General features: G+C 43.8%; 2 protein-coding genes across 10 annotated transcripts in view; both read right to left on the bottom strand.

The window, feature by feature from the left end:
• Positions 1–5130, bottom strand: part of LOC133487172 (phospholipid-transporting ATPase IH-like) — a 131878-nt gene extending 126748 nt beyond the window's left edge. For 3 of the 6 annotated variants that reach the window (XM_061793316.1, XM_061793317.1, XM_061793320.1), the window contains exons 1-2: positions 4766–4828; positions 3555–3594 (exon numbers count right to left, since the gene is read on the bottom strand). The gene's annotated coding sequence lies outside the window, so the exon portion shown is untranslated. Of the gene's footprint in view, positions 1–1056; positions 1401–3554; positions 3595–4765; positions 4829–5094 lie in introns of those variants that run through there. The other 3 variants (XM_061793311.1, XM_061793314.1, XM_061793313.1) reach the window with 2 other exon arrangements.
• Positions 5131–5775: 645 nt separating this feature from the next.
• The window catches only part of arhgef7a (Rho guanine nucleotide exchange factor (GEF) 7a), a 44307-nt gene continuing 23469 nt past the window's right edge, over positions 5776–26613 (bottom strand). For 2 of the 4 annotated variants that reach the window (XM_061793329.1, XM_061793328.1), the window contains 20 exons: positions 24859–24942; positions 18162–18246; positions 17888–18021; positions 17160–17361; positions 16953–17041; positions 16764–16858; positions 16584–16679; positions 15794–15916; positions 15550–15688; positions 14805–14864; positions 14573–14719; positions 13794–13880; positions 13638–13716; positions 13415–13554; positions 13115–13336; positions 12690–12783; positions 12394–12483; positions 7860–7959; positions 7393–7447; positions 5776–6344 (listed from right to left, as the gene is read on the bottom strand). In XM_061793329.1, coding sequence (XP_061649313.1) covers positions 6222–6344; positions 7393–7447; positions 7860–7959; positions 12394–12483; positions 12690–12783; positions 13115–13336; positions 13415–13554; positions 13638–13716; positions 13794–13880; positions 14573–14719; positions 14805–14864; positions 15550–15688; positions 15794–15916; positions 16584–16679; positions 16764–16858; positions 16953–17041; positions 17160–17361; positions 17888–18021; positions 18162–18246; positions 24859–24942 — 2244 coding nt within the window. In that variant the 3' untranslated portion in view covers positions 5776–6221. Of the gene's footprint in view, positions 6345–7392; positions 7448–7859; positions 7960–11108; positions 11298–12393; positions 12484–12689; positions 12784–13114; positions 13337–13414; positions 13555–13637; positions 13717–13793; positions 13881–14572; positions 14720–14804; positions 14865–15549; positions 15689–15793; positions 15917–16583; positions 16680–16763; positions 16859–16952; positions 17042–17159; positions 17362–17887; positions 18022–18161; positions 18247–24858; positions 24943–25078; positions 25151–26613 lie in introns of those variants that run through there. The other 2 variants (XM_061793331.1, XM_061793330.1) reach the window with 2 other exon arrangements.

Below are 26613 nucleotides of genomic sequence, written 5' to 3'. Positions count from 1 at the left end.
CAAGAGAAGTCGTAAAACATGAAGAGAACTACCGGAATGTTAACAAGCATCAGTTTTATATTTTTTTAAATGTGACAAACGGCATTGGCTGAACTCAAAGTGGCTGCGACAATTTTGTTGTTGTTTTTTTATTTTTTATTTTTACAAAAATCATTAAAATCATTGTTTACCAATTACTGAGAAGACTATATATAAAAAAGGCCCGGGGGCCATTATTGGCGCACCGTCATGGTAAATGCTAAGAAGAAAATTTGACAAGGCCCGCAACACTGTTTAATAAGAGCATAATAAAATGGTTTTATATAGATCTTGTCTAGACATGCAAAGAAACTATATTTACAATTTCAGAAGTTCAAATGCTTTGCTCCACTTTCTGATCATATTAATGATCATGAAGAAATTGCTTTAAAATGGAGTCGGCTGTCTACGGATTGCTTGTGTTCTGGCTCTGAACGTGAAGAGCTGCACAGTGCAGGGGTGTGCCTATTCTGGTGGGATGCAGGGCCAAGGGTCAAAGTTGACACCCCTGCTCGATATCATCATTAGACACGTTGAATTTCCATTGAAAAGAAAAGGATGTGGAATGGAATCGAAGGCATTGAAATGTTGATAAATGCTGACATCTTGAGGGCGAAACACAACATTGCATCTTTCTCACCTTTATACCAGAAGCGCCTGTTTAAATCCCCAAAATACGTAATGGGGGAAAGAATGTCCTTGGAAAAATGAAAATCTTGAGACTTAATGAATCCAAATTCAAATTTTAAACGGTCGATAGTAAAATGTACAAAATATTAACCAAATACTAATCAATGTTTGCATAAAGACGCACAAACTTGGCATTCATTAAAGTGATTTACAATAAAAGAATCCCTTTTTTTGGTCTTAAGTGGAATTAGCTGACGTGTGTGTTTCAGATTTATTCAATATAAACAACTCAAGTTTAACTTCTATGCTAATTATGACTCACCATCAACACGATCAAACTTGTGCACAAACGAACACACACACATGCACGCACTCGCTGTGGCGCGGTGCCGCCCCGAGATGACTCACCGTGAGTTCCGACCGCTACTTTTGAAAGAACTGAAAGTTGAAATGAATAATGTCCCCTCGTTGAATAATGTTTCCTTCCGCTCACCCGAGAAGGAATCCCACAGAGTTTGAGGAAATCCGGAGCGTGCGTGGCTTCGGGAAGCAGTCGGCGCTGAGTGAGCATCACCTGCGGTCCTCATCTCCCCCCGACGCACTCGACCCCCTTCGCTCCACATCGATTCCTTTTTATCTGCCTTCCTCAAATGAGCGCTCTGCCTCGACAACGCCATTACAAATTCCCTCGTATTCGGTGTCCGGTCCTCCCTTCCGCTCTCCATCCCTGCCGCCGCGTGCCGCGTGCCGCGTGCCGCCGCCGCCGCCGCGCCTCCTTTTATATCCTCAGCCGTCCCTTTGCCTTCTCCCCATCTCCGGCAGCATGAATATATTATTATCCGCACAATAGGGCCCTGCTTATTGTTTATGAATTACCAGCCTCGCGGCCAAACAAAGCCTATTTTCATAAGAAACCTCCATTTCATTTCAGCTCCAATTAGATTGGCTAAAGAATAGGAGTCCTCAGGCCTCTCAGCCCCTAAGGATGGCAGGTCCATTCAGCCGCATTCAATGGGGCCTTATTGCTTCGCTGTACAAAAGAGCACGTGGACGAGCTTTCAGATGGAAAGAGCCACCCCAAAAATGACTGGGAGACAGTACTGTACAATAACACATCTTTCAAGAAAAGGACACTGAGTGCTTATCCTCCCATCCCATCAATTCATCCCTCGCTCACGGCTTTCTTCTCCTCCGCCGCCGCCGCTAGATTGCGGACATTAATGACAGGCGGTTGAAAGAGAGAAAGGCAGAGAGGAGAAAGAGGAGAAGAAAAGAGCTCAGTTTTCCACAATGCACGTCAAGTCTAAATGATCGCTGGCCGCTGAATAGCAGGAAGTGAGTCTCCTGTACGTACAAGAGCGTGTGTGTGCGCCGCGTGTGTGTTTGATTGATTCCGTGCATTCAAAAGCGGAAGAAAGAGGGAATGCACCAGAAGAAGAAGACCTTGATGCTTTTTCTATAGAAGCCACAATGGTGGCTGCTTCCAAACTGAATTGTTGGACAGGCTGTCACTCCATCCTATGTGTGTGTGTGTGTGTGTGTGTGTGTGTGTGTGTGTACATGAGCGCCTGATGCGTGATACTAATACACCACTTTGCCCCCTCACTTCAAGTTTCTCAAGCAGCAGACACTTGAGAGAGACTTCCTGTTAGGTTGTGCTGGGAAGGTGAGCCCGTAGCTGCAGTTCCCCCTCAAGATTTGTTTTTAAAGGTTCATGGTACTACTTAAAGTACTACTCTCAAAAGTATGCTACCCATCTAGCAGGCTGAATGAAAAATTGTCATATCATAAATGCACGTCAAGCTCACTCGGACCATGTTCTGAAAACGAGAAAGTTCAGATGCCGACGTGTCATGCCGTTTGCAATTTGTTGCGACCTGTCCGGGCCACCGTAGGTATCGCTGACGTATCGCAGCATTTTTACAAGTCCACGTTTGAGCGCAGACGTGCAGTATCTGCGCCGTTCCCGAATAAATACGCGTCAAGTACTGCCGCAGTATTCTGAGATTGAAGAAGTTTGTACATTCACTTCTAGCCAACTCGGACAGTATTCTGAGTTGGAATGAGTTCATTCACAATCTTCAAGCGCCTCCTAGAATGTATCTAACCCTAACCCTACATACACTTTATGTGGCCCTGCACTACTTGCACAACACTGCAAGAAGAGCATTTAGAACCTCTTTACTCGAGAGGAACGCTACATAGGAAATAAATCACCCGTAAGGATTATAGAAGTCCAATAACAATTGCAAAATCTGTAAGAAATAGACTTTCCTACGAATCTGTACTGTATGCGTTTCATTCCTGTAGGTTCCGTTTAAAACAGTCAAGCGAAGGTGGCAGTTTTGGATTTTTTCCATTGGCCTATGGGCCTTTATGTTTGACCTCGCTGAACTCTGCCTAGCGACAAGTGACTAGACAAGACCAAGAGAAATACTAAAGCCCATTTGATTCCAGTTTTACAACTACTCACAAATTTTATTTTAATTAAAAAAAAAAAAAAACCTTGACCAAATGTAGTCAACATCCTGCGGTTTTATCTGCCCTGATCTGCCTCATAGGTTGAATGTGAACAAAATGCCTTTTGTTCCCAGGGGGAGGAGACTATATTCAACATGAAACAAAAGGCAACAGTTTTCATTACCAACGAGTGGACAAGGTGAGAGTTACACTGAAAAGGTTGACATCTGCGTTCATTCATACCGCCGAGGCCGGATCGGATAAGCCGACCCCCACAATAAACAAAGCTCGTCACCGTTTGGAGGGAGCCCAAGAGATTTCAATAGGCCGGCCGCAAACACACACAAACATGCGGCGGCCGGCATCCGAGCGTTGTACAATATGGCGGCGATACGATCCCTCATTAACGTGCAAGCGCATAAAATAGGTCATTAAGGCAGACTTACCTGACTTGACGCTTGATTAGGTACGCAAGCAAACGAGATCCTGCGGAAAGATAGTAACTGTTGTTGGAGTGTGCAGTGCTGTCGAAGTACTGAGCGCTGGTTCCGATATTTTGACTTGTATTGGGTCGCATTCATTTGTGCAAATGTACCGAATAAGATGATAAACATTATAATTAAGCGTTATATTGCACTCTATATCACTGTCAAATAATATATTTGTAATATACTACAAAAATGACTTTAGCATAATTAGACTACATGACTCCCAAAAACTTTGTGATATTGGCTTTCCGGTTAAAATGCACTTTAAAAGCTTTTCCAGGTGAACTTAATTAGGTCTTATCGAAACTTCTGAATGACGCACATGTCCAACTGGTCACATGATGTCAAAATGTCAACAGCGTGATGAAGAGGGCTGCGCTATTGACCGATTCTAATTCAACCAGGAAATGTATCGGTTCATTCGTGGGTCAAACGCCTGTTGCGAATTTTGCCATTCAGCTCCTTGTTAGAAAACGGCAAGTTATGGAAAAAAAAAAGCACTGAAACATTGAACAGTTAGCTGTGTGCATTCGAAAGTTTAAAGAAGGTCAAATTCAATTCATCTCAAGGTTATAGTGCAATTTAGGTTCAACCTGAAATTGTGGAATATTTATTATACTCCTCAATGCTGCTCTTTATTTTATTAAAGGTCCCATATTTTGGCTATTTAGACATCGATAAAGTGACTCCCTACCATGGATATAGTATAAAAAAACTAAACAAAAAACACCTTGGTTTGGTCCCTGACAGCTACTTCTGTTTGACCCAATTTTGTATCCGCTTTGTCCATATTTGGCTAAGACCGCCCCCTCTTCTCTGATTGGTTGCCTTCATGTAGAAGGGTTAGCTAGCTCAGAGTGGAGAGGTATGCAGAGATCTTCGCTAGTGATGTAGATACGCTTGAGAAATTCCAATGAACTGATTTCAGGCCTGTCGGCAGAAAAACATCTGCGAGTCAGGAATTTTAATGCACCTTTAAAATGTTTACAGAGGCACCAAAGGGCCGATATAACAACTCCCAAATATAGAAAGCGTTGGTTTGATAAAACATGGGACCTTTAAGACCTGTGTAAATGTGCGACTATTGTTGCTGTGACAACACAGCAGTTGTCAATCATCTTTAGTCTGAGAACGAAATGACTTGTTAATGTGAAGTCGTGAGGACATACCTGATGAGCCACTGGAGTCGTTCAGGCCCCGACGAGGCCTGATGAGGAGCTAAAGAAGCAAAGCTGCAGTCCAAGAAGACCGTTAATGATCACATGTCAAGACTAAAGTTCAATTTTTAGCTGCCAGTTTCCTGGAGGGTGCTAAAAGTACGAATACCTTTCAAGATGATTAGCTTACTTACTAAAAGTAGCAAACTAAATCTACATTTGTACCTATAAATGGAGATTTAGTTTGCTACTTTTAGTCAGGAACGCCCATTAGTCAAATTCTATCGCCCTACAACCCGCTTAAATATATAAATTGCAATTTTAATGACTGACTAGCGTACCTTTTATCCCAGGAATATTATCACGGGTCCAACCGGAGGTGACGTCAGTACAAGTTGCAGCCTGGCAAAGGTGTACGGGAGTTTGCGTTTTGTAGTTTTTAAAAAAATTACGTTTTTTTAAAAAAAAGAACGCATGAGTCTTACAAAAGTGTGACAAAGAGTTGTCATTAAATGATAGATTTGTAACAAAAGTCGTTTTTGTTACATTTTTCGTTCCATATCAATTATCGTTCATGTTTTCGCCAATGTGACTCAAAGCTGCTTTCTTCTATTGGCCACCAGATGGCGACCTTTCGAGTAACAAAACTGTGGATTTGAATGGAGGGAAAACTCTATAAAAAAATTCCACTGGATGTCTTTCGTGACACAATTGAGTTCAGTATCAATCATTAGTTTTAGGTGAGCGTCTGGGCCAAATGGTGACATCACAACCTTAGGTAAACTTGCACAATCTAATGAAAACCTTTTTTCAAAAATGTTGCCTTTATAATGCTAAAGCTCAGTTTTATTACAGTGTTGAATATTGTGGTCGTAGTTTGCAGTGCTGTAGAACTGCAGTGCGTCATACTGGGTATTTCTAACATTATCTTATTTAGCGACATGATTGGAGGACACAAAAGAATGAAGTGAAATGATTTATAAATGTGTGAGACAATAAGGGGAAATGCTGAAACAAAGAAATGCAGATCCTTTTTTATTTATCCCAAAACAATGTTTTTGTGTGCCATATTTACACTATACAAGTTAAACAATGCAACATTCTCCTCAGCATGCCCACACACAGCAACTCAAATAGCAAACTAAACATGCAGCAAAATAAAAAAGAAAGCCTATACAACAAGGCAAAGAGACTCAGAAAGTCATAAAAAATTAAATAACATAAGACATGAAAAGTTATGAAATAGGATGGCAGAGGTTCACACTGATCCATAACGTCATAGTGTATCAGTACCATGCATGGAGCACCAGAGGGTATCCAGTGGAACGATTGTAAACAGGAGGCGCGCATGTCTCCGAGTTGTCTTCGCCGCCTCGGTGGACAGACTGGAGATGTCGTTCATGTTTGCGGAATGTCTTGAAACGGTTCAAACGTGCACGGGATCGTGAAAGAGAGCACAAGCCGAGTCTCATAGGTTGGTCTCGTCCCACGTGGGGTCGTTCATGCTCTTCAACACCCTCCTGACAACCTTCTCCAGATCTTTGCGGGCCCTCTGCTCCTCCTCCAGCGACCTCTTCATCTTTTTGTTGTCCTACAGAAGGGCAACAGTATATGCATCCTTGATACACACATGATTTTCCTTTGCAAAAAAAAAACGAGGCTTCACTGCCACTCCCAAGTTGAAGTTTACAGTCAAACTACTCAAAAACAATTAGATGTTTATTTAAAATAACCACATAGCTTTGCCCTGCAACAGTCCCGTTTAGCTGAATGCTAACAAACAATCCAAAGCGCCATTGACGGGCTAACATTTGGGCCAGTGTTCCATCCCATCTCCCTCTGAAGCCGTTTACCTCACGAATGACACTTCAGAATCAAACTCCGGCCATAGAGAAGAAGGCTAAAAATCCTCATTCAAGCAATTCACCCCGTTTTCTCAACCGGTCGACCTCGGTCGAATGACACAAAGGGCTTGTTTCTTTCCGGTGCCATCGGAGTTGGAGCCACCCGGAAGTATGTGCGATGCCATGGTGAAAAGATCTACCTTGTACGCCGGCTCGCTACCGCAGCTCAAGTCTTTCTTGTCATGGTGCGAAGCAACTCATCTGAGCTACTAATGATGTTCATTAACTGTACTGAATGTGAACCGAATCATCCTTACACACCAAACTGTTGATTTGTCGTATACCGTTACACCCCTAATTGATACACCTTGATACTATCTTCAACCTTAAATCCCCGAAGTCGTTCAATCCGAAATTTGAGCCAATTTGCAGAAAGATTCCCACGTCCAACCCGCTGTCATGCATGAGGCATTTAAGGCTAACCCTACAAGTGCCTTTTTCTTTGGACTTTCTTTCCACCCCAGCAGAGTAACATTCAAGGTAATGAGGGTCAAAATGAAAAACCATGGAATAGGCAACGGAGGTATCGTGCAACTTCCACGTCTCCGCCCTGGCTGCTCAGTACAAAATGGCGAAATAAAAATGAAGTCGAAAAGAGGAACAGAATGTGAGCTTGCGTTTGAATATTAACAGCTGACGAATTCTTTCTACACTTGTATGACATTGAAAAGAGTTGAAATGTTTGAACACTATCCTGTACAGTTAATAAAGGATGGATTTATTCAGCACTTTTACCTGTTTTAGCTCTTGTACCTCATCCCTCAGGGCGTACACCACGTCCACAAGGCTCCTTTGGGGGGGGAAACAAAGTCAGCCTCACTATTGCTTGTATTCACTTCTGGCAGTGATTATGTTGTTAAATTCTCCTTCCTGCTATCAACGCGTCCTTTTTCTTTCCCCCGGTAGTATTCACATTTTTATTACATAAATGGTCTAAATGTAGGGCTAAATCCAAATGAAAGTATATCAGTTTAATGAGACCAAATAAAGGTGATAAAAGCACAAATCCAGCCAATCTATCCCAGCTGACTTTTGGCGAGAGGCGGGATACACCCTGAACCGGTCGCCAGCCAAGTCGCAGGTCACATGGTGTGTCTCGTATTGGATCTTATTGGCTCGTGCAGATGTACCTAACGTGGCCAAAACTGCCCTACAATGTAGCTAAGAGACAAAAAGTCAGGGGGGAAAAAAAAACCAAGTACTTCTCTTCCACTGCACTTTGTCCGTTGCGACTGGAGTCATCCAGCAGGACTTTGTCCTCGCCGGGAACGATCACATGCAGCCCCGTTTCCCTCCGTGGGTCTGTTTCAAGACAAAAACAGGGCTCGGAAACTTAAAACTTGACAAAGGGCTCACCTTTTCCGACAGTTGAGTTTTGTTTGGTATTTTTGAATGAATGACATCACAATTTTGGCAGCAGACGCGTGATAGTCGTGCAGAGACCAGACCAGAAAAAAAGGGCGAAAACTGAGAGTTAGTGCTCCTTCGAAAAGAAGGGAATTGAGAATTATGACAAAATCACCAGGACGCCAAATGTCTACCCAAATACAGATTTATTCCAAACTCATAATACAGCCATTTTGGGACTTGAACAATTCCCGAAGTGTCGGAGAGACACTCTGTAGGCGTCCTTAGTGACTTATTGAGACACGGTGCACGTCAAGGACACTGACAGTTCAAGACAGACTTCACCCAGCATGTGCCAAATGTTGACTCCACGGAATACTGAAAACTGTCACAAAGTATAGCACGATACAGGACAGTGATATTCCTACAGCCCAATGAATTTGTTATTGTTTTTCCCAAGCTAATTCATGACTATTATTTACATGAAATGGATGATGTGCTCTTTACACTCTGACAGTATTCTGAGATTGAGGGAGTTCATAAATCCACTTTAAGCCCAACTCGGACCACATTTTGAGATTGACAGAGTACATACATAGAAATGTTTCGGTTCAAATCTTTTTTTTTTTTTTGCGGCCCTTCAATGCTTGCACAACGCTGAGGGAAGAGCATTTACACCACATGACTTTACTTTACAGGAACACTGAATATTTAATAAGTCTCCCTTTGAGGACTATATCATACACACTCTAGGTAGACGACCCAAAAAAGTACATTTGACACATTCTTGCTCCAGCCATTGCCCTGTTACATGATTGTGGAAAATAATTCACTTTTCGTCCAAATAAATTAAAAACAAACAAACATTCATTCTCCCATGGTTGTTTTTGTAAACATTGACAGACATATAGATTAGAATAATTTCAAAACCAAATTACAAAAAAATAACTACAACAAAAATAGAGTGTACCATGGACCATTATATATGACTCTTAATAGATGCCAATTCCAGACTTTGTAGTACCAACACTGGAAAAATACTTCTTCATGAAAATAGTGACACAAGCCAGATAACACTGAGGTATGCCGGACTCTTTTATGGGGCTGAATAAACAACAGGCTAGCTTGTTCGCTCGCTGTTTGGACTTGAAGCAAACCTCGTCAACCTTTGACAGCCTTCTGCTTTTGAAGTTATTACTGTTCGAACATTTTGGGAAATCTACCGAGTCTTTTGCCATCATTTTAAAACTTGGTTTCTCAATTTCACCACTTCATGGAGCTGGAGGGAGCTATGAGTTAGCTTAGCGTATCTCAGCCTAGCGTACAAACTAGAGGAGGAGAGTTTAACAGCAACTCTCGCTTGAGATGTTTATTCAAGGAAGTTTGAAAGATGAATGCATTTCTAAATTTAAACCAAGAAAACCAAGCTAGCTTTGCATATTAGCTAGCCTGGTTCAATCTGGAAAATAAACTGCATTCAACATATTAATTGATTTACATTATATAGTGTTTATTTCATTGACCAAAACTGTTTCTGTTACCATGGGGGAGGGGGTTACTTCTTACTAACGTGGTTGCTAGCTAAAGTGCGGTACACACGCACCGACTATCGGGCCCAATTGTAGCATTTTTCTCCTCTTCGGATCAAAGTCAGCAAAGGCCCGATTATTGTGTGGATCCTGAGTGGTAAAGTGGTGTGGGGTGTCTCAAGAGTTTGTACTCCTCAAACTTCTTACAAAACAGACAATCGTAAATGTAAAACCTGTTCAATATTTACCATGTGCAAATCCTCGTGCACGGTCAACACTAAGGTCGGACGCGCTAGGGACTCCGTGATTGTGACCTGAAACGGAAAGATTGCCCAATAGGAAGGGAACCGAAGCTTGCAATGTTGCTGGACTAAAACAGGCGCACATGTTTGTGTTGAGTGTATCTCAGGTCATTCGCCACGGCAGAAAATGACAAGGAGAGTTTGCTACAGCAATGCAGTTACCGGATAATTCAACTGTTAGCCTCGCTTTTTCCATTTCTTCTTCGAATACTACTTCGGATGCCCTGAGGCACCATGCCGCCTCTCACAGGTCAGTATTGGTACTACGACAGACATCAGGTTTTGGAGGAGGAGACTCACGATTGTCTGTGGAGATACTGCATTTTTGTGTTTGGCGTGCTGTGTTGGTCATTTGCAATATACCGCGCACAATAACAGCGGCTAGAACACATTTGACGATTTGTTTTTCTCGGTTTTTCACTTTGAACACCTCAGATGCTACCTTCCAGTTTTTTGTAAACAGCCCATTCAACAAGGATTTTGATCTTATGCAATGCTTGACAGAAAATACACTATTTCTATTTCCCAATAATGTCAAAGTATATTTTAAATTGTGGGACGCCATTCTATCACAAAAAGGCATTCAGTTTCCAACAGCAAATGTAGTAGGTTTTAATTGTATGTTCTCTCATTGAAAGTCATTGTGACGGCAGATTCGAACGTGACGGCAGGGGGGGGGGGATGTTAAATTGACATTATGCTGTATTAAGTGGCAGCGGGTACATAGAGTATATGGCTGAAGTTGTGTGTTTATGTGCCATCTGTGCTATACGTTTGAGCATACGCGCTCTAAAACCACCAACGGGGATAGAAGCTGCACGCCGTCAAAGAGAATACACTCGGTTCCTGAATTGCATCTGAATATCAGACAGGAAAAGCTGAGTCGCCACCTCTCCCTCTCCCTCTCCCACCTTTTTTTTTGTTTTTCTTTTAAATCCCACCGACTCGCTCTCTCACGCTCACTCTACGGGGCTAAAAAAAGACAGTTCCCCACGTTTGTGCTGGAACGATGGGGTCACATTCAAGATAAATGAAGAGGAACGAGCAAACGCTTACTGCATGACAGCTACAGAAAGAGAGGAGGCACGTAGAAGGGGAAAGTGGCAAAGGCAACGGGGACATCCTCAAACTGTCCAAAAATAAATAAAGCAAATAAGTTAACAAAAACAACAGAATAAATAGATTCCAAAAAATTCCTCCTAGTACAGATTGTAAAAGAGGTAAGCGCGCCAGTTGGCAGCACCGACCATTCTTTAGTTTTGGTGCGAGATGCAGCTCTTGCGCGGCACCGAGCCCATTCGGTAAGAATGGCTGGTCCAAATGGAGTCGTAGTCCGAGTCCTCCGAAAGGTCGGAGCTCAACTCCGGCCGCGACACGCTGCTGCGGCGGCCCGGCGAGTCCGCGGAGGGCCGATCCGCGTCGGCCAGCACGTGGTTGTGCATCAAGTCGGTGCCCTGCCAGGCTGGGATGGGGGGAATGTGGTGGGAGGGGAAGTGGGGTGCCACGCAGGATTTTCATGCACAACAAATGGCGGAAATGCAGGACGGGACAATGGAGCAAATGTGAACGAAGAGAATGGATCGAACACAAGAATGGAAAAAGGTCAACCGGAGCGATGAGGAGAGGAGGGAGATAGAAAGAAGGGGAAGATACTGTTAGAAGGCACAGCTCAGGACATCAGTGTTAATAAAAGGTCAGCAAGACAACAACAAACGGAAACGCACGTCAAAAGCAACAAGTATTTTGACAAATCTCATTTTTCTATGCAGGCAGGACTGTGGGTCAAGGGGTCAACACAGCTGTCTCACAGTTCTGAGGTTCAGGGTTTGAATCTGAGCTCTGTGGGCCTCCCACATTCCAAAAACATGCATGAGAGGTTCATTGAAGACTCTAAATTGTCCATAGATGTGAATGTGAGCGTGACTGGCTGTTTGTTTATATGTGCCCTGGGACTGGCTGAAGACTAGTCCAGGGGTGTCGCCCAATGTCAGCTGGGATGGGCTCCAGCTCATCAATACTTTCGAGGAAAATATGGCCAGCTCTACTCTCCTCGGATTGTACCGCGGGAAACTGCATTGGACGCATCAGTTGGGATGGGACACTAAAAACAGCAATAGAGGAGATGGAAGGTCTCTGGTCTCTTAGGTTTACTTGTGGGCACGGGGCTGCACGGTTAAGGGATCCAAGAGTAGCGGAAACATTGGGCATCCAAAGCGTATATTTTCATTTCTCGCCATGTATCTTCAAGAGTTACAAGGACACCACGCACTGATAGTGGTTTAAGACAGCTACAGCGAACCCCGCATAGTCACAGTTCTGAATTTGCAAATTCACATACTCTGAGATTGTGTGTGTGGTGGGGGGCCTATGCTTCTGACTGGATAAAAACAAAAAAAAAAGCAATTGACACCCAGGATATGCAGTTTCATGCAGATAGAAATGTCTTTGAAAAGGCCAGTGGTCTGGACAGGGATGTTTTTTTTGTTTTTTTGATTTTTTTTACTCTAGAGAGATTTTTTTGGGTTTTGTTTTTTTAAATACAAATACTTTTTCCTTACTGGAGTTGAGCGTCTGCCTGGTCTTGGCGCTGGTGCAGTAGGCCTCAATGACTTTTAGGATCTGGGCGTCTTCTTCCAGAGCAGCGGTGCCTAAAGATAATAATAGGTTATTGCCGCCCCATCAATGCTCAGTTTTGATGGACACTGCAAGAGAGGTAATCAGTTGACAACGCGCTTATTATTATGGTTGGCGTAGACCCGCGCTGCATCGTACTGAGAGATAATATTTTGGTTTCAGTATCAAGCGCCCAGCCTACACAAACAACCTGCAGATTCGAAAGGGGAAGAAAACCTACTCTTCCTCAAGGCAAACTCCTCCTCAGACTGCTTCCTCTCTGGCTTGCGCTTGGGAAGGAGTTTCTTGACACTCTTGGGACTTTTACTTAGATCCTGCACACAGAGAGAAGACAATAGTTACCGTAGGTTTGAACCCGCCGTATTCTATCACTATCCTACACGTCACGTCACAAGGACAGCAAACACTGACCCCATGTACGGAGTCGTGTGGCGATCATTTTGACCCAAATTTAAGTCGCCAACTATAGTTCCTTGCCATCGTTTGTTACGACTATTACTGGAATAGCAGACAGAAGATTTCATTGTGGAAAAAACACACTTCGGTATTTCCCCCCCCCCCCCCATTTAAAATGAATTAACCCCAAATAATTGTTTGCCAATTTTCCTAATTCATGCGGTTTGTTCCCCAATCCCCATCCGTCACCTCCTTATAGCAGAGGGCTGCAGAGGGCCGCAGCGGGGGTGCGGGCCGCAGGCAGCTCAAGCTCCACGGTTTCGGGGTGTTTGGAGGTTCCAGGGGGCCCCACATCATGGTACTGTGAGACGTCCCATGGGAGGAAGGGTGAGGCAGGGTGTGGTAGGTGGGAGCCACCGTCATGGCCCTCCCTTCCGCGTGCCGGGACGGGGTGACGGGATGGGATGGAAGCTGAGGAGGCCACGTGTTTAAAATGTATTACAAACTGGACGGAAACCGAAAAGTTCAAAAGGAGTGCGCGATCCTGACCGTGTGGCAGGGAACATTGAGAGGTTTGTGGCTCGGCGCTGTGGCTGCAGTGTGCTTGATCTGCCGCGTCAGATGCTCCGCCCAGTCCTGCAGATCCTGCTGGTTGGCGCACGACACCTGAAGACGCTCAAACATGGAGCCTGCCCAAAAACAAGATGTTAAAAGCCTTGTGATAACGCACAACAAAATGGAGCATGTTGCGTACGTCGACCGCTCGGTTTACCGCTGAGCTCAAAGGCATTTTTGTGGGCTTCGCAGTCTTCGAGCTTGCTCACCGACATGCTGGCCAGAGGCAGTTTTCCCTGCCGATAGAAAACTCAGCATGAGAAGTGAGATCAAAATAAATAGGAATCAGGAAAGCACATTCCTCAGCAGTAACCTGGAATATGAAGCCGCTCATCCTGGGGCTGGCCGACAACATGAGGAGGACGTGGGGGAAGAGCATGAGGTAACGCTCGCTCTTTTCCTGAAGGATGAAAAGGAAAAGACAGAGAGAAATGTGGTTTCTTACCAATTGTCTCATGGTCACACAGTAGCAGACATTAAACGAAACTTTTTTTAGATTTTCAACAAATACTAACAATACATATAGCTGGCGTTTCAAGGGTGTCAAACTCAATGGAAAAAACTACAGTCAGAACTCCACCTGACTTGTCGGCTGAAACGCAGGGTCCACTGCAGTTCTGTACATTAATAAGTGGGTGCCATCTGCCACACACAGCATTTTTTTGTTTGTTTGGTTTTTTTTGCAACCATTAGAACTCCGTCGACATTTCTTCGCCCCGATGCATGGCGTGGTGTAACAGCAGAGTCAAAAATGAATTGGTGTACACACTGGTACACCAGCCAATCACAAGGCTGAGGTCTTAATAGATCAAATAAGCAGATACAATTGCGACGGAATAAATATAGATGGACAGTGGAGGTTTTGTGGCACATATTCATAAAGGGGGGTTCCATATGGTGCTGCATAAAAAATGGAAGGTCATGGAACATCACAAGTCTCACTGTGTATCTGCTTAACATATTTTCCTTCAAAAACATAAGCCGTTAATATGTTCTTGGCAAATGGCAAAACCGAAACCCCGGTTCAAACATTTGAGATACAAATGTGTCAAAGTCTATTGAGAGGGATGCGTAAGGTGAAAAACGTGTTACCTCCGCCCCAGGAGTGTGCACCAGCACCTGGCTCATGTACAGCACAGAGCCCAGGGTCTTGATATCGTCACCCTCCCACAGACGGATGGATTCCGTCAGGATCTGCAGCTCAAGCTCCTTACGCTTGCGAACCTCCTGGCACTGCGTCTGGCACAGCGGAAACAGGCGAGCACTCAGAATCTCAATCCTCACGCCAGAGTGTAAGGCTAAAAGCTACGCGTGTCGCCCTTACAGATAGATGTTTGAAAGTGGCCATGCACCTCTGGATGTCACTTCTGTCAGGGTGACTCTCCTAAAAGACAACACAATTCTTGGCGTTGTAATGACACAAGACACAACGAGACTCAAGTGTTGTACCTACCTGAACGAAACTTCATGAACTAGTTCTTCGGTGGTTCTTTTGTAACACAGTACATAATTGTACAAATGGATTACGAGGAATCATTTAGTTAAAACGATATGATCGCATTGTCATGATCTGAAAACTTTGTTTTGTTTTGCAATGTATGAATAGAAAAAAGAAAAGATTTTGTTAATATATATATATATATAGTCACCCAGGGCGGCGAGGAATGCAAAGCTTTCAATTTCCTTTCACCATCTTTCCTGTCATACTGTGTTGCATTTTTGTTTGTTTGCACATTGAGGACAAATGTCCTGTTTTTCTTTTAAGTCCTCATTTTAAACAATTCGAATTTTAAATCAACACGTTTTCCCTCATGTTTTTGAGATTGGAGGGTTCACAAGCTGCCGCTGGCTGCTTGTGAATGGGGGGCGACCAATGCGAAAATGAAACGAAACGAAATTTTAAGGGGGATAGCCTGTCAGCAACAACAACAAAAAGAAGTATCATTTTGGAACATTTTGAATTATGAACTGTGAGCTGAACCAGTTCATTTCTGGAACAGTGAACTGAACTTTGAACTAGTTCGCGTCGAAAATGATAAGACTAGACTACCTTGTAGACATTTACACACCTCCATGTGGCGTTCCAGCTCTTTGAGCAGGGTGGGGTATTTGTCCAGTCTCATGAAAGGTTTACTCAGGCCCGTGGTCAGTGTGAGGATCCCGGGGTTGACCGCACCTCTGCCCTCCATGAACTCCCCCAGCGCCTCGCTGCAGGACACAATGACAAAAAAAAATATATATATATTTTTTTTTTTGAAAGTACGAGTTCAATGGAAAGTGGCTTGAACGCAGCTGGTGCGTTCAAAGACGGACCTGTGTTGCGTGAGCACGTTAACCGCACAGGGGTGGTTGGAGCAGTAACCCACGTAAAGAGCCTTCATTTGGGGCATGAGGTTGAGGAAGAAGCCGCCCACCCTTTGCTGACTCTCTGGAAGCCTTAAGAAATAACAAGAAACGTGTTGAGACGCTCACCAGCCACATTAGGTGTCCATTTTACGAGATAATGCAAAAATACTTGGTTTTAATGATGGTTGTATTGATTTCACAATGTTTAATAATGTGGTAGCACTGGCATTGAACTGCAGTGTGTTTTAATGTCTAATTTGCCCATTAGGTGAAGCCAATAGCGTGTGCACATGAACCTAGTTATTATAAAACACATTTTTTTATATGTTTTGCATAAATCTGGCCAAAGTCGAAACTTTTTCAGTTTGCGTGTGTATAGACATTTTCTGGCCCCTTTAAATAATGCTACAGAATCTTTGGATCGCATCATAAAAGAGAAAATAAAAAGAAGATAAAAGAAGAAAAAAAGTCACAATTGGATCATTATTTTTAAATGTAATGTATTTTCCATTTTATATTCAAATGTTATATTTCAAACATATGATATATTTTAATGGAACAAGATTAGGCAGAGCAGGCATTTAAAAAAAACAAATAAAAAAATACACCTGTCCACACATGGATTTGGCATAACAATCTTTGTCTTTGTAGTACAGAGGGCCAACACTAGAGGGCTCTACATTTATGTTATGAAACAGGCTGCTGCTGCTGCTGCTGCGGTGGGACTGTGCTAGAGGGGTGGGAGTGGGGGAATTACTTGGTGCATTCCTCCAATGATTGGACGAGCATCTGTTGGAAGGTGCAGATCTCCTCCAGGTTTCCCAGGATCAGAGATACATCAGAGCCGCTCAGCCTGGAGGTGGAGACAGACTGTGACTGTTTAGCTGGACTCTTCTACTACCATGTGGCTCTGATTGTGCGATGCGGTCGTACGTACTTCTCAAAGCTCTGAAGAGGCCGCAGGTAATTTGTTAGGAGGCTCTGGAGGTCCTTGGAATACTCAGTCTCGGTTTCTAAAATGTTCTGCAACACCTAAAATACAAGATGGTAAATTGAGGCAAAAAAAAATGTCCATGATCAATTCAGAAACGAATGTTGAAACTGCAAATGTGAGTTAAGTCCTTACCAGGTTGTAGTAGGTCTTGCTAATGGCAGATGTGTCAAAGCCTTTAGGCAGACTTTTAAGGGTACCAGACTTGGGGGACACTTGTTTGTCTATGGAAAGAGAAATAAATATCGTGATACCTGATGAGCGTCAGCAGTTAAAAACTCAATTCAAGCATGCAGGCATAACACATCTCAACGCCGGTAATAAGACAGCGAAGGCACCCACCGGAGCCTTTGACTTCACGGACGTAGTTGCTAGGAAACCATCCCGTCTTGCCGTTGAGGGTCCCCTCCCACCAGCCCCCGTCGTCCTGACGAGTCACACCGATGATGTCACCCTTGTTGAAGGTGAGCTCATCCTCGTTGGTCTGCAGGAAGTTGAAACGTGCCTTCACCAGCAGCTGCTGCCCGCTGTTCTCTGACATGTCCTGAAAAGAGATGCAAGAGTGTGACAGAATGGAGGTACACTGAAACATCCATTGGGGTCTTTTGGGGGATGAGTTAAGACAGCAGTACAGTTGGATTCACATCGAAATGTACAAAAAGAACAGTTTTATATCATACCACTTAGAAGCACCCTTCCGGTGGGTAGCAACCACAGTGCTATGGTAAAAAAATAAAAAAAAATAAACACACAGTGCATTTGATGGGGTGACAGAAAATCAATCACTTCTGTGAATTCGGAACATGTATTGAACTGTCCCATGGCGAAAATATGGCTTCTCCTTTGCACCGTATCATCTCCACTTCCAAACAGTATAGCGGGACACCCTGAAAACCACGGTGCATTGAACGCATCAATCGGATTGCAAAGAGAAAAAAAAATAACCTAAGGTTAGCATGTTTGTTTTTGTCATTTCTAGCCGTGTAACAGCAAATATTACAATAACAATTCTGCATGATTAATAAGTGACCCAGGGTTTTTTTTTTTTTTGAATCAGTTGTTGCACTCACCAGACTGCGAAACTGGATCTGCAGCAGCTTGGAGGATCGACCCAGTGAAGCCTGGGAGGCCAGAGACTCAAAGGACTTGATGCGGTGGGCGGAAGAGTGTCGGGCGCACACCGAGTCACTGCCCACGCCAATATCTGGAGAGGAGAGAGCGAGAATCAAAATATCTCAGACCTGGTAGCTGCGGTCAGCGCCCACACACGCTCATTGACTACTCCACCGTCTTCTGATACGAGCACCCACTCCAACGATACTCACGCGCAGAGTTGGGACTAACCTGCCGTCACTTTATTGAGAGCCACGAGACTGCTCAACACCTTGGAGAAGTTCAGGCCGAGCAGCAGGTCACTGGCCTCAAACGGCTGTAGACGAGAGAGAGAGAGAGAAAGAAGAGAGAAGCTTGAGTATCACAAAGCCTCAGACGTTGGCACTCACAACACGGAGCGATCCGTTGTCATGCGTCGGAAAATTGATGATGGCTGTGAAGGGAAAAAACTAAACAAAACAACAACAACAAAACTCAGAAGACTTCAACATCTACAGCAGACAGCGAGCCGACCCACATTGAATTATGTGCTGACATATGAGTTGACAATGAGGAAAAAGCCCCAGCAGGATGAAAAGGTTGATGATATGCTATCTTTATTAGTGTTACCAAAACTCAGTATCAACAAATATTGCAACTTTAACTTTGGCTTTGTACACCTTCATCGAGTGACTCTCTAACATGGACTTTTAAGTGTCAATTTAATGTAAAAAAAAACACTTTGGTTTTGTCATACGAGTGTCCAGAAAAGACCCCTCTGACTGCTACTTCTGTTCGGCCCACTTTTGTATCCGCTTTGTCCATATTTGGCTAAGACCGCCCCCTTTTCTCTGATTGGTTGGCTCCCGTGTAGAAGACCCACTTGTGAGCGCACGCGTGTTTGTCATGTTGACAGCGCTGGCTCAGGGGCGGAAAAGGGCTCATCTACGCTAGTGATGTAGATAAGCTCGAGAAATTCCAATGACCTGATTTCAGGCCTCTCGCCAGTAAAACATCTGGAAGTCAGGAATGCGTGGACGATGTTAATTCATATGACACGTTTACTGAGGCACCAGAGAGACAATATTACATCCTGAATACTCGAAAAAGTTGGTTTGACAAAATAGGGGACCTTTAAAAATGTAAGAACAAAGTAGTAATTTCCCAGGTCGGTAAAGGCACGCAGTTTTGCACATTTCTGGCTAAGCCCAAACTCCCATCCACTTAAATCGGTCACTTACACATCCACCTGCCAGATACGCACTCTAATCTATGGAACAGGCAGACACACCCTTTAATATGGATGGACTCCAAACATGCATTCAGTCAAGCGCAGTATTCTGATTACATTACTTTTATTGGATTTATTTCACACGGAATAAAAAAAAAAAAAAACTTAGAATAATTGCTCTCCTTCAAATTGGAACAGTACGCACGTCGCGACTGTCCGACAAGACGTTACGTGGGGTATTTTCAGTTTGAAAGTATGCTTTACGTTTCTCATGGATTTCAATGACATTCACGAGTGTTTTAAAGCCAGCCTCGGAATTCAATGAATCACACCTCTTTGGTGTTTATGCACTAGCTTCCCGGTTGTGTGTTTCAGACATGTGGATGAGAGAATACACACAACTGCCAAAAGTATGACGGCCCAGGCGCGTAAAAAAGACTCTAGCGTGGCCGGGAGAAGATAGCCCATCGTGGCCAGGCGTACTTATTTACTCAAAAGAAGAGATTACCAAGGTAAGGCATGAGGGGACTGCTATGCAATCACAGTGCAGACATAATCAAATTGTTGACATGCTGTCATTTAATAATACCAGATAGCATGCATAACAACTTCCATAATAAGACAATACTACAATCAAATATTTGGAGAACAGTAAAACAACAGTAACAATGAGTTCACTAACATTGTAATTTTTGCTTAACAATTACAATATCACTCAAAAAGTGAATCTGTGAAATACGCTCTTTTATTTTTTGAATGAATGTTTGTTTCCAACTCAAAGATACTTTGGAAATACAGCAATGCTGCTCATGACACTACACAGTTCCACGCGTATTGACACTATGGTTTGTTGGCTTCAAGCTAAATACGTTATCTGTAAGTATCCATCCATCGGTTTTCTGAGCCGCTTATCCTCACGCGGGTCACGGGAGTGCTGGAGCCTATCCCAGCTAACTTCGGGCTGGTTGCCCGCCAATCACAGGGCACAACCACCATTCACACCAACGGGCAATTTTGAGTCTTCAATTAACCTAGCACGCATGTTTTTGGGATGTGGGAGGAAAAGCCACCCAGGCACGGGGAGAACATGCAAACTCAACTCCACACAGGCGGGGCCGGGATTTGAACCCCGGTCCTCAGAACTGTGAGGCAAATGTGCCAACCAGTTCCACCTCTTTGTAAGTATAATACCGGTAAATGATATAACAATAGTAAGTGTTTTGTTTGGGGAGAACCAACGATGTCAATAACATGAGCTGCTGCCTGTAACAATCAGAGCTTGTTGTGGAATATGTTGACCATCGTAAAATGGAGCCTGATGCCATCCTGTTGCTTAAAGCTTAACATTCATGTCAGCGTGACCGACAGTTACTATGACGAGCAGTGACTGTATCGCCGATGATGATGAGCGGCTCTTCCTCTGGAGCAATGGTTATTCCCGCTCCGGCAATACTGAAGATGAGTGACTGAGATTGGAATCTTTACTCCTCTTCCGCTCTGATTGCTGATATGCCTCAAGGTGACGTGTGGATGCGGCTTGGAGTTTTCCAACAGTGTGACATTACAAGTATATCGTATCTCTCAGCGCAGAAAGTGCCCCCGTTGATTGTGTGCGCTTGAAAGCATGCATTGCAACTTGTGTCCTTTCACAAGGTTCCCCATTGAAAGCAAGGCAGACGCACGTTGGGATAACAGCACAACACCCGTGTTGACCGTCACAGTCGGGTTATTTCATGCATGGTGTAGCTTTTGATTTCATCGTTTCGTTTGCATATGCGGGATTAAGTCGATCTCAGAGCTAATAAACTCTCCCCTTACTATGATTAAATGTCTGAAAGTAGGACTTTAGGCTCATTCATCCCTATGTACTGTACGTATGAAAATAGATACATATTTATAGATAAACGGTGTAAACGTCACCGCCCTTATACCTCCATGAGTCTAATGCGCTAGCAAATTAGCAAATAATCCGTCACAGGCCGTCACTCGCAATAAAATCCCCCCATCCCACACACACACACACACACAAATATGGAAAAGAGATTTGACAACAAACATGGAGAAAGCAATGCTCCGAAACAATCCCAATTTGTATTAAATGTACGTTTTGTCATGTTTCATATATTCCACTAGTCACCAAGCCTGGTTCCGACTGATCTACAAAACCGGGTTATATCATTGTCAAAGAAACGGAACACACAGACCGAGGACTCCCTGTATCCGAATACGAAGGCGCTAGGGGGCCACCGATTGGAGGTTTTCCGGTCTGAACCAACTGGTAGAAGTATCCGAGGAAAGCCGAGAAAGAGTTCCGTTGCGGTGACGCTACTCAGCCTGCTGCCACTGTGACCTGATTCCATGTAAGAGGCGGCAAATGGATGGATTGTACCAAATCGTAAAGCGCTCAAGCGCCGCCATTAGCCAAGACTGATGCCAGAATGGGGATGTGGTTACTACTCCCGCAGGAGCAGAGAGTTCACGAGAGCTGTAAAGATGCCTTCGTTTGTCGAACACATCACAGGGGTTATCGGTCAGTCACTGCTGTATGGATCAGATCATTTAGACTAAACATTACAAGACTTAAACAACTTGATTTGTAAACGCAAACAAGGCTGGAAGAGTCGCTTTTGTGGGCAAAGCAGCTCTAGCAGATGCAGCAACCTGTGTGTAGAGCATGCAGCGAGCGCACTGTACTCTGGAGAACATCCAGCTCGTTGGTCTCTGCAGATGGCCAAGTCCCAAACTACATGGAATCCTGCTCGGTCCGCTTCAATCAAAAGAATAAAGTCATGTATTTGACAGAACATCCTGACTCTTCCACGCACATATTACCTTGAGCATTTGCTACAGATTCGATATGTCGTCATTCTAAATCCGGGGCGGTACGTCAATCACCAGCTCAATCAACAGCGTGACATCATAGCAATCAATTAACAACAAAGCAGTACAATGTGCTCACAATATCTGTCAACAATCAAAACAAAGGATTGTTTAAAAAAAAAAAAAAAAAAAAAAAAAAAAAACTTTTCTTATCATTACATTCTCACACTGAAGTGACAGTTCTCTGTTGACCAATCACTGGACACTAATACAGGTACGTTTAGCTCCCATTGACCCTCTCGCACTATTTTGTACTACTGCAACCGCTACTGTAACAAGAGTGCTAAAAAGCAGGACAGCAAATATACATATTCTATGACCCTTTATAACGGTGTACGGCACCACACAAAACTTTACGACTGATCAAACCGCAGAACCGTTGACCTCCAGCAATGAGGCTAAACAAACAGACTTCATTTTTCCCACACAATCAGCAAGCGACGTTCCTTCGCGGACATTTCAGCTGCGCGGAACTGCAGAAGGGCCCGTTTCATTCGCCCGGCCCCAACTCTGCTCGGCCGGGAGCGGCGCTGACGAACACTGACTGGCATTGTCCGGAGGAGCGTGCTTCAATGACCCCTGTGTGCTTGGGCCAACGTACCTCCTTCCACGGCACACTGCCCTCCATTCAATTAGACTTATTCTGCTATTATCGGCCCCAACCCGCATAGCAAATTGAAATAGCAGCGATAAAGTGCAACTCGACTTAAGAAATTGCGCTTGCCGAAAGACACCGAGCAAAAATACCAAACGGTGACATCAATTGAAGACTAGAACACACACAGGTTAATATAGCGAGCAACATGACCAGTGGCCGCCATCGTTGTGCAATTTTCTACAAAAAAAAAAAACATGGAACGAGCACTTCAAACGCCTGTAAAATCTTCCATAACAAATACATTCCCAAAATAAAAACAAATAAAATGAGAAAATCGCGTGCTGAAGTACACGTCCGATTCTAGTGTCCACGCTGCTCTTCTCACCAATAATGTTCCATTTGCGCTCGTTAAGTCAAGTTTTAAGGGCAAGTGAGGCGGTTTAAAACATCACCGTAATTTTGAAAAGTCAATGTCTTGTCATTTCTGCCCATACGAGCAATCGGTGGATATTTTGAACTGAAACTTGTCATCTCATCGGAGAAGTGGTTCAAGTAGTCGACAAAATGAGTTGGTCGAGGAGATACTGATACTGTTTTACTCTCATTTGAAGGCATTTTCTGACCACATTATCACACAAAAACCTTCCCAAAAGAGACTTTTTTTTTTCCCCCCGAAACCATCAATCTGATTTTCAAAATGCTTGCTGCGTTGTCCTCTGCTCGAAGTGGCCGTTCCAGCATGACCCCGCATTTTGTCATTTTTGGCAAATCTTGTCATATCCTATCAATTCCCAGCTCTCATGCAAACATGCCTTCCCAGAGTTCAGGATAGAAAGCAGATTCAGTAGTCCAAGCAATGTTCCGATTTATCCCAAAAAAATAATCGATAGATTCATCCATTATTGATGTCATCGTTAGTTGCAGCCTTACTTGTAAGTCAAGGTGCCACTGTAGCATTATTTACATAGTAGTTGCAGCTATTTCCATCTAGCCTAGACAACACCAAAAAAAAAAACAATCACTATTTACCAAAACTGAACTCTACGGTTTGATGGAATTGCAGTTTCAGTGTTTACGTGACCATCTTTGACTGGCTTTTAGAAAAGGCCCAATATTTCAGAACCAGTACGAGTTCAGGTTGCATTAATTGGTACCCCTAAGCATTTCGAGACATGCAAGTACAAGTCGGGGATGTGAGGGCGTATTACACTGGTTGGCAATCATCGCACACAACACCATAGTAGCTGTAAAAATATCATCCATTCAGAAGCATGCACGGCTCGTGGCGTCAGAATAGGTCGTCATGTAACACAAGAGGGCGTGCTAAGTTTCTGCCATCCTCGCCATTTTTCATTTGTTTTACTTATTGCCTTTAAGTGATTTTCCTACAAATATTTACTGTGTTTACGACACTTCGAGGTTACAAAAGGCATCCAATTAACTAGTTTGCACAGTGATGTAATCGGAGGCACAAGAAAGCACGCTTGCTGTTTTTCATGGTTTAGAGATGATTGTCACACAAATATTCAGAAGTATGGCTTTTACACAGATAAGCCAAAGTCTACAGCATGTTCCAATTTATCAACACTGTTTCATTGCCGCCGTAGGCACATAACTGTAAACCATAAAGATTATTTTTGCTTTTATCTGGGGGGGGGGGGGGGGGGGGGGGGGAATCGCCAAAGATTTTTCTTTGTGTTGCTTAAAAAGAAAGGATACACATTTCGGAGACTTGTTTTTCATTGGACAGCAACAAATGGGAAATGATACAGAAATTTGATTGGCTGCTTTGGAAGTGCTGTGATATTCTACTGTTTTGTAATAGAGAAAGGCTGAGGAAATAGAAAATAAGTGTTAAGTTTTCTTTCGTACTCGTTGCAATGACGGCAATGAGCATAAGGCTGAAGCAGTTGTGACAACAAAGCCACACACGAGCACTTATATTTGCATTCGTTAATAGTAACACTAAACACTTCTGGGAGTGTTGAGAGGCAAAAGGTTGACGATTCCTTCCGTGGCTGTCAAGAGAAGTTTGCTCCAATGTTATTATGGTCGCCGGGCGATGGGTGCTTGCGCCCCGGCTGCAGCCTCCAATCCCCCCCCCCCCGCCAGCACAGCGGCAACCTTTGTTTCACCATCTCCACTTCAAACCTTTTATATTAGCCTTTAAAAGTGCGCTCGGGGCGTGGAGAAGGTTTTGGCGATGTGTTCAATAGCACACGCGCCGGACGGACTCTTACCTCGACGCGGAAAGATGTGCAGCCCTTGACAAACTCCTTTATGTTGCTCAGACACTCGCCGTCGTTCTTGGGCTCCTGGTAGATCTGAAAAGGGGGGGGGGCGAGGAAAGCCAAGATTAGCGGCACATTTCCACTGCTTTCCCTCGCGTGCCTATGAATTTAGTCAACTCGGAAAAGTGAGAAAATAAACAGTAATAGGATTGACAAGAACACAGCGGACCGAGCTTTGGCGTGTGTGACACCCCGGAAGGCTGCGCTCAGATCCCGCTGCGAGCTCCCGGAGACGAGCATGGAGGGAGGGGGGAGAGCGGGGGGGGGGGGGGGGGGGCGTAGGGGGCGGGGCTTGGATTCACATCGGAAGTGACGTCGTCAACATGGCGTCCCCCATCTCGACAAACCGATGTAGCTTGACAACCACTTAGCGAAATCGCAGTCAAGTATTCAAACGGCTGTTTGGCTCATAAAGTGAAGGGGGGGGGGGAAACAACACTTCTGAGCAACACAAGCATTCATGACGAAAGCCAAGGGCCACCAATAAAAGCTAATTGCGGCAGACTCATCCGTTCTCATCTGTACACGCAGCGAATTTTTTTGTAAACATTTGAACTGATTTTTTTTTTAATGTGTATAAATTGTAATATTTGTTCCATGTACTTGTATTCCCAACAGTCTATTACACGGATGTCAAACTCAAGGCCCGGGGACCGGATCTGGCCCGCTACATATTCTTATGTGGCCCGTGAAAGCAAATCATGTGCATCAACTTTCCTGATTCCTGCTAAGATCTGTGCCAGAATTTCAAACTGTCATAATAAATAATAACCTTGAGATATTACAAAAGCATTTTTTTTGGGTTACCAAACACATTTTACAGTAACTTGATCAATAGTTAAACTATTATTCTTGACTCCTGATTTCAAAACTAGATATTTGTTGTGATGTAATAGTTTGAGACGATTAGACATTTATATGGTTTCACAGTCCTAACGGTATTCTGTGCTTACAAAGTATGAGATACGAGTGCACTTCGGACCCACGCCACTAGATGGTGGCAGCAAGCTTCACCACATCTGGCCTCCATCAATTCACTTTGGTTTCCTTGCAGTGGAAGGATGACATCAGTTGGTGGCAGTAATGTGCCATTAAGCTGTATGTAAATGTATTTGGAAATTGTCATTCTAAAAATCTTCGGGACTTTTGAACATTAGCCGCAAAAGCTCCGATTTTATTTCATATCGCTTCCTCTTTCTAAAGCCTTTGCTCGCGATTGGCTCTCTCTGGTCATTTGCCATGCTGCTGTCGTCTCACACATGACATACTTTTCCAAACATGATCTTAAAGCGGTTTTGTGGCGCAATCTATTGTTTTGTCTGCGATTTTGAACAGGTTAGGCTCGTAGTTACACTTTTGAACACATAAGACAACATTGACGAGTGAATAGTTTCATCTTCATGCTTTTGGGCTTTTTTTTAATAGAACATAACGTGGCGATAGAGTCTAAATTGTGCACATTTGTCACGAGGTCAACATGGTATGCTATGCTGGTTTTCCACATGCTGTACATATGTAATGCGCGTGCCGTGAGATTTTTTTTTTCTCCCGAAATGAAACACTGAATTGGTGGTTTAGTCACTAAACAATAGCAGACAAGGCATTAAATCGGAATTGGCCACTTAGACGAAGGCCGACACTGTATTTCGTGGTGACAACGCAACATTTTGGAACATCGTGGAGGTTGTTAGTCATTCTTAGCAG

The sequence above is a fragment of the Phyllopteryx taeniolatus genome, chromosome 12, assembly GCF_024500385.1.
Source record: "Phyllopteryx taeniolatus isolate TA_2022b chromosome 12, UOR_Ptae_1.2, whole genome shotgun sequence".
Classification (NCBI taxonomy): domain Eukaryota; kingdom Metazoa; phylum Chordata; class Actinopteri; order Syngnathiformes; family Syngnathidae; genus Phyllopteryx; species Phyllopteryx taeniolatus.
Note: the sequence above shows the minus strand (reverse complement) of the source record. Positions and strands in the feature narration are given on the sequence as shown.